At 38.0% G+C, this 11,399-nt stretch overlaps 1 protein-coding gene across 1 annotated transcript; it reads right to left on the bottom strand.

Annotated features, from left to right (window-relative positions):
• Positions 1 to 3,701: 3,701 nt before the first annotated feature.
• Positions 3,702 to 4,628, bottom strand: LOC111758907 (olfactory receptor 7A10-like). Its single transcript, XM_023582794.2, has one exon. It carries the CDS (start codon positions 4,626 to 4,628, stop codon positions 3,702 to 3,704), a length of 927 nt encoding a protein of 308 aa, XP_023438562.2.
• Positions 4,629 to 11,399: the final 6,771 nt, after the last annotated feature.

Below are 11,399 nucleotides of genomic sequence, written 5' to 3'. Positions count from 1 at the left end.
CCTAAATAAATTCACTGATCATGATGCAATATAGAAGAATTTAAATTGTATCACCCATGAAAGAGTTGCAAAGAGATTGAAATGGTTATATTCCCTGCAAACCATATAATAATAAATTCATTTACTGGATATTATCATTTGCTGACTGCTGCACACTAAGAAATTCCTTGAAAATCATAATAGTTACACAAAAGAGAGTCTAGTATAGAAGAAAAGCCAAAACATGACAAAGGAAAACCTCCTGAAGACAAGGGATCATTTTATTGGTATAAGATACTTGGTCATGATATTTAGGATTAACTGCAAGAAAATTTGCCAGAGATACTGCAGTATCACTTCCAGCTATCTCTGCTGGCAACATTGGAGTGTCCACCTCCCCCTTCTCTACTAAATCCCCATTTCTCTTCAATACTTTTATTTAAGAAAGGACCAAACTAATTCTGACAGAAGAATTGGCCAAAAGATTCAAAACTATATCATTTTTCTAATTCCTAATTCTTCATTCCATATTTCCATTTTAAACATCACCTCCTCCCAGTAGAACCCAATATCCCCAGTTGCCACTACTAGAATTAAAATCTTAATTAATCCATTAATGAGCGGTTCTGTCAAATGACAAAATATATGCAAGAAAACAGGCTGGTAGCAGTGAAACAGGAAATACAAAGCTCTGGTAATCTGTGAGCCAAACAAGGGCTCCTAGAATATAACAGGAAATCTTGGGTGGGTGGGTGGGGGGGACTGATATTTTGTCTTCTTCTAGACATTGTGAACAATGCATTAGGGCAATGATGGGAAAATTTACATCTAAGAGTGCCATTCCTTCTGGAATAGAATATCCCAATAAAATTTAATTGCACTGAAATGAGTACCTATAGAAGTCTCACTGAATACATGGCCCCATTCTTCCAACATTCTTTTATCAATATCTTTAGCAATAGGACTGAGCAGCTCCATCCAAAAGGGGAAGTCCCTTTTGCCACCTGAAATGAGGATCTTTTATTTGATTTGACCAACAGAATATAGTGTTATTGACAGCATACCTCAAAAAATCTCTGTGTGTTTTTGCTTTTCACTCTTAGATTCCTAACTCAGCCATGTGAACAAGTCCAGTCTGGCCTACTGGAAGATGAGCGGACATGTGTAGGGAAGGTCAGTGTCCCAGTTAAGGCCTCTCTAGACTAGTCTAAAGATAATTAGTTCAAAAATATGTGAGAGAGCGAAACCAAGAAGATCAAAGCATCCCGAGTTGACTCACACCTGACTACAGACCCAAAAGAAAATGGAAGAGATTTGAAGAATTCCAAGTCATAGTCTCCCATAGAATGATAAAATCAGCATCTTTTTGACTCATGTTATGCAACAATGGCTAAGCAACACCGTTATTAATATTTAGATCAGTCTGAATGTTATTTAGGCAGGTATATTCAGATAAGCCTGATTCTTCTTAGTGTTTGCATTCTTTCAGACATTTGAATGCCCCTGAGGATCCTCTGTTTATTCAAGTTTTCTTTATATAACTGCACTTAAAAATAACCACAAATAAGTTTCAATTCCAGATAACTAGGTGAATTTGGAAAGACATTCATATATCTTCCTGCATAACTGGTGGCCCTGAATCAGAAGTCTCCATTACCAGGGGTATCTTGTGGGCAGGAACCCAAACTGTTATGTGAGCCATCCTTTGATCATGAGGATGGAAGAGAAATTTGAATCAAGTATGATAAATAGTACCTTAGTAAGTACATAGTTTGTTCCCTCACCTGCCATTTCCTGTATTCATTTTTTTTTTACTTTTTTCCTTCTTTATTTTTTCAAATATCATATTAAAAAGATAGGAAGTCCCATATACTCACCCTCCTCCTCACTCCACTTCTCCAACATCAACAACCTCTTTCCTTATCATGGGGCATTCAATGCATTTGGTGAATAGCTTTGGGAGCACTGCTGTACCACATGGATGGTAGTTTACACTGTAGTTTACACTCTCCCCCAGTCTACCCAGTGGGCCAAGGAAGGACATACAATGCCCAGCATCTGTCCCTGCAGCACCACCCAGGACAACTCCACATCCTGAAAATGCCCCCACATCATATCTCTTCTTCCCTCTCCCTACCCTCAGCAGATATCGTGGCTACTTTCTCCACATCAATGCTATAATTTCTTTCATTACTAATCACAATAGTTCCTTAGTACAATATCAGTAATTCCACTCTATTCCATGCTCTATTCTTCCATCGCTGGGATGGTTTTGTCCACTCCACCTCTTTATCAAGAGGGGGCTTAGATTCCACATTGATGATGGATGCAATTCTCCTGCTTGTAGTTGTAGGTTCTCTTGGCTCACTGGTGTGGTGGTTGGACTTCTTCACCTCCCTGTTAGCTGGCCAGGGTAAGTCCAATAAACCAGACTGTATTCATATTTTAAAATACCAAGCACCTTTCTTAGAGGAAAATAAGGACTCATGTTTGTAGGCATTGGAGGAAGTTTACAAGAAAAGGATGGGAATATGTTACAATAAAATAAAAAAGAACATGGAATACTGTCTTGCAACCAATTAATATACCACCTTATATATGGTCACCAAGGTTCCTTACTTCAGTGAATATATGCACATCATCAAAAAGAAATATTTTATTGTAAAATAGTGCATGATTCAATATTTTCTGCCTCAATACTTAAGATCAGTTGTGATGCTATGGCCATGCCATTTCCAATATTTATACAAATTTGCCTTCTTCTAAACTTCCAGTTAAAGATGTGCATTTAATTAATAATTTTGTACTGTGCCAGAGGTATAAAAATTACTGTGGGCTGTGAGCTGAATAAGAAAACAGGATCCTAAAGAAGAAGTAAAATGAAATGATCAGATTTAAGAAGGAAAGGTGTGAGAAAGTTGGTATTTTCTGAAAGAGTTTTTAAATTTGAGGAAATATGTACACATATTTAAAGGAAAGATGTACAAAAAAATGTAGCAGTAACAGATTTTCATGTAAATTAAATAATATTAATGGGCTTATAAGTGATGTGTAGTTTCTTCAATAGTAGCAGGACAACGCATATCTACCCTTTCAGTAAAACAAAGAAAACATTGCTTGTGAGACTTCACAAATATATATATTCTTTTTTTTTAAATTTTTTTATTTTTTATTGACTTTGTAATAATATTACATTAAAAATATATATGTGAGGTCCCATTCAACCCCCCCCCACCCCCCCCTCTCCCCCCCCCAACAACACTCGTTCCCATCATCATGACACATCCATTGGATTTGGTAAGTACATCTTTGGGCACCTCTGCACCTCATATACATTGGTTCACATCATGGCCCATACTCTCCTCTATTCCATCAAGTAGGCCCTGTGAGGATTTACAATGTCCGGTGATTACCTCTGAAGCACCATCCTTTAAGAAATCCATGTTTTAGATATGTGGGAATTTCCAAATTATTTCTCTTACAAGATTGAGAATTATATTGGGAAATTGGAAAAATGGACAAAGGGAAAATTGTTGGATATCTAAGAGTCAGAGAATGTTTAATAAAAGAAGCAGCTTAAAATCCAAAACATGGAAATTCTGAAATGAATAGAAAGAGACAGTTTTTGATTCCATATTTTGACCAAAGAATTACAATGTCTGGATTTTTCATTGAGTGCTGCATTCACAGGCAATTTCTCAACCCAAGGAATAATGACACTTTTATATTTTCCACCCAAAGAATTTATTCAGAGCACCCTTTATGTCTTTATTCCTCAGACTGTAGATAAAGGGGTTCAGCATGGGTGTGACCACAGTGTACATCACTGAAGCTGGAGCAACTGAATGTGTGTTGTGTGAAACAGCAGAACTAAGGTACACTCCTATGCTGGCACAATAAAACAAGGAAACCACCAAGAGGTGAGATGCACAGTTGGAAAATGCTTTATACTTCCCCAAAACTGATGAGATTGCACGTATGGAGGAAACAATCTTAGAGTAAGAGAAAAGGATCCCAACAAGGGGACACCCTCCTAGCACTCCAGCTGCAAAATACATCACTATGACATTGATGAATGTGTCAGAACAGGCAAGTTGGATCATCTGATTAAGTTCACAGAAAAAGTGGGAGATTTCCATATGTGTACAAAAGGACAACTGCAACACCATTGAGCTCTGTAACACGGAATTCAGTACACTCATGATCCAAGACCCTAGAACCAGCAGGACACAGATCTGGGGGTTCATGATGACAGAGTATTGCAGGGGATGACAGATGGCCACAAAGCGGTCATAAGCCATTGCAGCCAGGAGGAAGTCCTCCAATCCTCCAAAGAGCACAAAAAGGTACATCTGAGTTAGGCAGCCTGCATAGGTTATTACTCTCCTCTCTGTCTGGATGTTCACCAGCATCTTGGGGACAGTGGTGGAGGAGAAACAAATGTCACAAAGGGACAGGTTGGAGAGGAAAAAGTACATGGGAGTGTGGAGGTGGGAGTCAGAGATAATGGCCAGGATGATGAGCAGGTTCCCAAAGATAGTAACCAGGTAGATGGACAGGAACAACCAAAAGAAGAGGGTTTGCAATTCTGGATCCTCTGATAATCCCAAGAGTAGAAATTCTGAGAATCTGGTATCATTTCTTTGCATAATGGGATTGATGTAAGTACCTATAAAGAAAGAACATCAATAATTTTCACACAAACAAGCACTACTATTGTAGCAGAAGTGCTAACATTGCTGTTTTAAAGTCAACATAATGTATATATTTTGATTAGGCATCTGGTTCCTTGGGGACTTCTGGTGCCATCCCTGTTAAAGTTTCCCTTTTCCACTCTCATCCTTTACTTCAAGCAGACATGAAATCCATAGTTTCAATGAAATATCCTTTCATTCACCTGAAGTTTGTATATTTATTCTTGGTAATATGTCAGGCAATGTCTAGACAATTAAAATAAAGTGCAGAAAAATGAGGAAAATAGAGAAAGAATGTAAGGAAATTAAAAGTAATCATATAGAATATCAGATGGCAACATTTTTAAAAAGGAAAATAGGAGTTAGATAAATGGAAACAGTCATATGGGGCTGCTATGTTTTACTAGTCTTCAAACAGGTTCAGTAGATAAGGAGCCATTTTAAGAGAGACCTCTCCATGAGAAGTTGGGAACCACAAGGAAACCTTGGGTATGTGAAACCAGCTGAGAGAATGGCCAAGCACAATGCACTAAGAAAGGGTTGTTTCCAGCGTTCAAGGTGAACAAGGAAGCCTGTGTGGTCAGGGAGAGAAGAAGAGGAAGAGTGTTAAGAGATGATGTCAGGGAAGGTATAAGAATTAGGTGAGCTCACTGCTGCTGCTTACACTTCAAAACAGAGTCCTTGGCCACACATTTCACCTCTTCTCCTTATTGAATTGGTTTCTAAGGATGCCCACAAAATAGAAATGAATATATACTTTATTTTTAAATACAGATTTTCATCATGGACTTTGTGTTATAAGGCACATATTTTGGAATATGATCTCATGTAGCTTTGCTCTGAAGACAGGACAGATCACAACAAATACCAAGATAGAAGACCATGGTTGTTAGGTCTGTGTTGATGGTATTATCACCAACATGCAGAGTGATCACCATTTGATACAAGGGCTGCACATTCAATTTATCCTTCCATCAAAGTTTTAAATCACAATGGACACATAATATATTGGCTTCACTTTAATGTTACTACTTGTATTCCTTGTTTAAAAATAAAAGTAAAAAAAAAGTTCTTTAACACAGAGACATAAGTGAAGAGAAAATAAAATAAACTCAGGTCATCCTTGAGCCACTGTGTTTAAGAGATTGGTGAAGAAAGTGCTTCCTTTTCCTAGCAGCAGTGCTACCCTAGTTAGAGTCCCTGCAGGCCCAGAAACAGCATCAAGGCAGTCCCAAACTAAGTAGAAAGAAAGAAATAACAAACATCAGATCACAAGTAAATGAAATTGATAATGAAAAATAGAAACAACAAAACCAAAATTTTATGCTTTAATGGAAGATCAACAAAATTGACAAACATTTGGGTAGACTGACAAAAAAAAAAGATGTAGGTAAATAAAATCAGAAATTGGGGTGGGAATTACTACTGACCACACAAATAAAAAGATCATTAGCTGATGCTATAAACAGCTTATCCCTACAAAACAGATAGAGGAAATGGAAAAATTCCTAGAAATGCACAAACTCCTTACACTGACTCTAGAAGAAATAGAAGACCTCAACAAAGCAATCACATGTAAAAAGTGTGAATCAGTCATCAAATATTTCCCAAGAATAAAGTCCCATCACCAGATGGCTTCTGAGTTGAATTTTATGGCTCATTTTCAAGAAGAATAAATCTCAAACCTTCTCAAACTCTTCCAAAAATTTGAAGTGGAGGGAACATTACTTACCTTGTACTATGAAGCCGATCTTACCTTAATATTAAAGCCAGATTAAGATAATACAAGAAAGGAAATTACAGAGAAATCACAACAATGAAAGTAGATGCAAAAATCCTAAAACAAATACTTGCAAATTGAATCCATTAGTATATGAAAATAGGTATACACCACGATCAAGTTGATTTTATCCCACATATGCAATTGTGGTTAAACAGAAGAAAATCAAATTGACATAATCAACCACATTAAAGTTTTTTGGCTTCTATTCTCTCTGACCCATCCTGTATTACCTCTTGTGCTCTCTTACTCACATGTATGGCATTTCCTTGAGTAGGACACCATGTATAAGTCTGGATTTCTCCCTGGGAGGTTGATGATGGAGACTAAACCTCTATCCCCAGACAAGTCAGGAAAAAAGTGCAGTCATTGGTTTGCTTGCCAGAGTTAGGACCCCAAAGAAACAACCATATCCTTTCAGCACAATTTGTATAGCCAAAGGGACAGCACAAGAGGAGATATTTACAGCTCTTCTTTTAGTTGCTTATTAACACATTTCCCTCTTCATCACAAAAGCAAATTTCCATATTGCTTCACCCCCTGAGTCATCAATTCCCTTTAGAACACTGGTCAGGCGAGAATGGAAATGGTTCTTGTTCACTCTTTTTTCCCAAGAGATGAGGTGGTACCAGGAGAATCCAGCTTTCATCATTCCTCCTCCTAATGAATTTTTCTTCCTTATGAAGGTCTAATCTTCTAGCACCATTGCGATCATTCAAATTAAAATTTTCACCATATCTATGACTGAAGAAGCCATTTCCATTACACATTTGATCACTAAAGCCTTGTCTTGTGGTGACAGCACAGCCCCTGTTGTTCTTTCTAGAACATTACTTTCCTCTTTGTACGATGTAGAGAAGAGTGCTTCTTAGATATGAAACTAAAAGTCATAGTCACAGCTTGCCTTAATCATACTTTTTACAATCAATTAATAATGTCCTGCCAATAATGCAAGCTACGATATGACATTTATTCCATTATTTAAATAATATTTGTTGTTTATATGAGATATATTTTCATTTCATTATGCAATATTACCTGGGCTAAGCACATTTAAATGGCTGTCCCATTTAACTACTGCAAAAAACCCATTCTGTAATAGCAGTGCTATTATGAACCCAATTCTACATTTGCAGAAATGGATGTGGTCCAAATGGCTAAATACTGCTTAAAGATATAAACTAATTAAGGGCTAGGGCATTGTTGGAGACCCTGAAAGACGTTTCCACTTAAGTCTCTAAGCCACTGTTTTTCAATTCTGTGTGATTCTGGGCATCTGGACTATATGGCAATGCTTGCAACTTTTGACAAATTTGAATAATGCTGCTATGAATACCCAAGTGCAAATATCTGTGTAACACCATGCTTTCAATTCTTTTGGATATATACCTAGTGGTGGGATTTCTGGGTCATATGATAAGTTTATAGTTGGCTTTATGAAGAACCACAGCACTGTCTTATCCTATGTCTGCACCATTTTACATTGATACCAGCAGTGAATGAATGTTGCTATTTCTCCACATCCTCTCCAACACTTGTTATGTTCTGTTTTTCTTCTTAAAGCAGACATTCTAATGTGTATGAAATTATATCACTTTGTGATTTTAATTTGCATTTACTGGATGGGTAATGAGGTTGAGCATATTTTCATGTTCTTTCAGACCATTTGTATATCTTCTTTTGAGGGATATCTGTCCAAATCTTTTGCCCATTTTTTCTTCTATTTATTGCTATAATTTTTATAAACATTTTTATTTTTAAAAGATAGTTATGTTACATAAATGTTACATTAAAAATATATGGAATTCTCAGAAAACCAGCAAGACAGTGACAAAGTAAGGAGCTCCTAGAGTCAGCTCCTACTATTGGACAGTTAGTAAACACCCAGAGCCCTCTAGAGTTAGCTGAAGCACCTGTTTGGAGGGCTGCAGGAAGCCAGAAGAGCATCCCACAACATCCTTGAAGGAATGGAAGGAGGAGACTGTCCATCTGCAGAGAATACTCATATGTAGAGTGCTCCATGCCAAGAAGGCCAGTGCCCTTCCTCCACTGGAGGCACAAGCCCCCTTGGGAGCTGTTCCACAGCTGGAATTGAAAGCTCCACTTCTCAAAAATGGGGGAGGAAGGGGCAATTTGGCACAAGTTTCAACTATTAATTAGTAAATTCAGTGGCCTAAAGTATAACCATGAGAACATCTAAAGTTTGAGCCTATCCATGTCAGAGAGAGGCCATGAGCTGCCATCTTAACTTCATACCTGTCATGAAGGGAAGTGGGGAAGACTGACAATCACAGTCCTGGTGGGGACAGACTTCTTTCCATCCAGATCAGATTGCAGCTCGTGCCTAGGCCTAAGCCCCACCTCCAGCAGGGAGGAAGCTGCATGGACATGTGCCAGCTGCTTTGGGAAATTACTGGCCAAGCCACACAGGCTGGAGATTATCCTACTTTGACAGCAAGAGCTGCCCAGGAGCTATTCTGTGACTGGAATTGGAAGTCCCATTTCCCAAATAAAAGGGGATGAAGAGATGGTTGGCCACAGATTTTGGCTACTGATTCGTAGACTCAGCTAGCTAAGATATAACTCTGGGAACAGCTGGGGTGTGAATCTCCCCAAGTCAGAAAGAGGCCAGTGGCCACCATTTTGACTCTGCCCCCAGAATAATGAAAGCTGGGCAGACCAAAAATCTCAGTGATGGGAGCAACCAGTTTATTTCACCAGGATCAGCCTGCAGCCGTAGCCTAGGATTCAGCCACACCTCTAGCTGGGAGGAGGCTGGCAGGCCCTGTAGCAGCCTATCCAGGTAACTGCAGTTAGCTTTGGATGGCACAGATTGAAAACTGAAAGTCTAACAGGGCAAGTGTAGTCATCTTGGACCTGCAATGGATAGATTGCTACCCAAACCTGCAGGTCCATCCCCACCCCAGGCAGGGGAGAGGGGTGTGAAAATTCATCAGTCTCACTGGACAATGACAGTCTAGGCCTGCACAAACTGGATTGTTCCACACAGCTTTGACTCTCTCCCTGCCCCTGGCAAAGGAGGAAGTTAGAAGAAGCTTCATTGTTCCCTGGTGCAATGAGGGCAGTTTGAGACTCTACAGCTTACAACACCAACTACATCCTTGGCTCCTACTGCACAACCAGCAAGGGAGAAACACAAAGAAGCCCTAAACTAAAAAGAAAAACTACACCCAGAATAAATACTCTAGTCAGTCAGATACTAAGACACCAACCAAAAATTACAAACCACACCAAGAAACAGGAGGTTATGGCTCAGTTAAAGGAACAACATAAGCCTCCAGATGACATAAAGGAGTTGAGACAACTAATCATAGATGTTCAAACAAATCTCCTTAGTAAATTCAATGAGATGGCTAAAGAGATTAGGATGTTAAGAAGAAACTGGATGAGCACAAAGAAGAATTTGAAAGCATACACAGAAAAATAGCAAATTTTAGGGGAATGAAAGGTGCCGTAAATGAAAATTTTTAAAAAACACTGGAATCTTGTAATACCAGATTCGAGAAGGCAGAAGAAAAGATTGATGAACTGGAATAAAGGGCCTCTGGAAGTGAATATACAAAAGAACAGATGAAGAAAAGAACGCAAAATTTTTAACAAGTTCTCAGGGAAATAAATGACAGCAAAAGACATGCAAACATACATGTCATAGGTGTCCCAGAAGGAGAAGAGAAGGGAAAAGAGGAAGAGGATTATTTTAGAAATAATGGTAGAAAATTTCCCTACACTATTTAAGGACATAACATCCATGTCCAAGAGGCAGAATGTACTCCCACTAGAAAAATCCGAACAGACCAACTCCAAGACACATAATCATCAGAATGTCAAATGCCAAAGATGAAGATAGAATTTTGAGAACAGCAAGAGAAACACAATGCATAATGTATAAGGGATACCCAATAAGATTTGTTAATTTCACACCAGAAACCATGGAGGTAGGAAGACAGTGGTCTGATACATTTAAGATACAAGAGAAAAACTTCCATCCAAGAACCTTATATCCAGCAAGACTGTCTCAAAAATGAGGGTGAGATTAGAATATTCACAGACAAACAGAAACTGAGAATTTCTAAGCAAGAGTTCAGATTTTTAAGAAATACTAAACGGTGTGCTAGAGCCTAAAAAGAAAAGACAGTAGAGTAGAGCCTGGAAGAGAGTCTAGAAATGAAGATTATATGAATAAAAGTAACTAGAAGTGTCAAAAGTGACTAAAATAAAGTATGATAGATAAAACTCAAATAATCAGGAATAAACTCAACCAACAATGTAAAGCACTGGTATTCAGAAAACTGCAACTAAATGTTAAAAGAGTAAAAAAGGCCTAAATAACTGGAATAATATTCCATGCTCATGGATTGGAAGATTAAATATCATTAAGATGTCAATTCTACTCAAATTGATATACAGATTTAATGCAATCCAGATAAAAATTCCACCAGCATTAAAGAAAAAAATTGAAAACACAATAATCAAATTTATTTGGAAGGGTAAGGGGTCCTGAATAACCAGAAATATCATAAAAAGGAAAAGTGAACCCTCATCTCCAGACTTTAAATCTTATTCCCTAGCTATAGAGGTAAAAACAGCATGGTCCTGGCCTAAAGACAGACACAATACCAAACGAACGAAATTCATGGTTCAGAAACAGACCCTCACATGTACGGTCAAATGATTTTGACTAGACTGTCAAACTCACACAGCTCGGGCAGAACAATCCATTCAACAAATGGTGTTGTAAGAATTGGATATCAATAGCTAAAAGAAAGAAAGAGGACCCCTGTTTCATACCTTATCCAAAAATTAACTCAAAATGGGTCAAAAACCTAAAAATAAAAGCAAGAACAATAAAACTTCTAGAAGAAATTGTAGGAAAATATCTTCAAGATCCCGTGGTAAGTGGTGGATTCTTAAAGGAGATAAGAGGA

Source organism: Dasypus novemcinctus, chromosome 30 (genome assembly GCF_030445035.2).
Source record: "Dasypus novemcinctus isolate mDasNov1 chromosome 30, mDasNov1.1.hap2, whole genome shotgun sequence".
In the NCBI taxonomy this organism is placed as follows: domain Eukaryota; kingdom Metazoa; phylum Chordata; class Mammalia; order Cingulata; family Dasypodidae; genus Dasypus; species Dasypus novemcinctus.
Note: the sequence above shows the minus strand (reverse complement) of the source record. Positions and strands in the feature narration are given on the sequence as shown.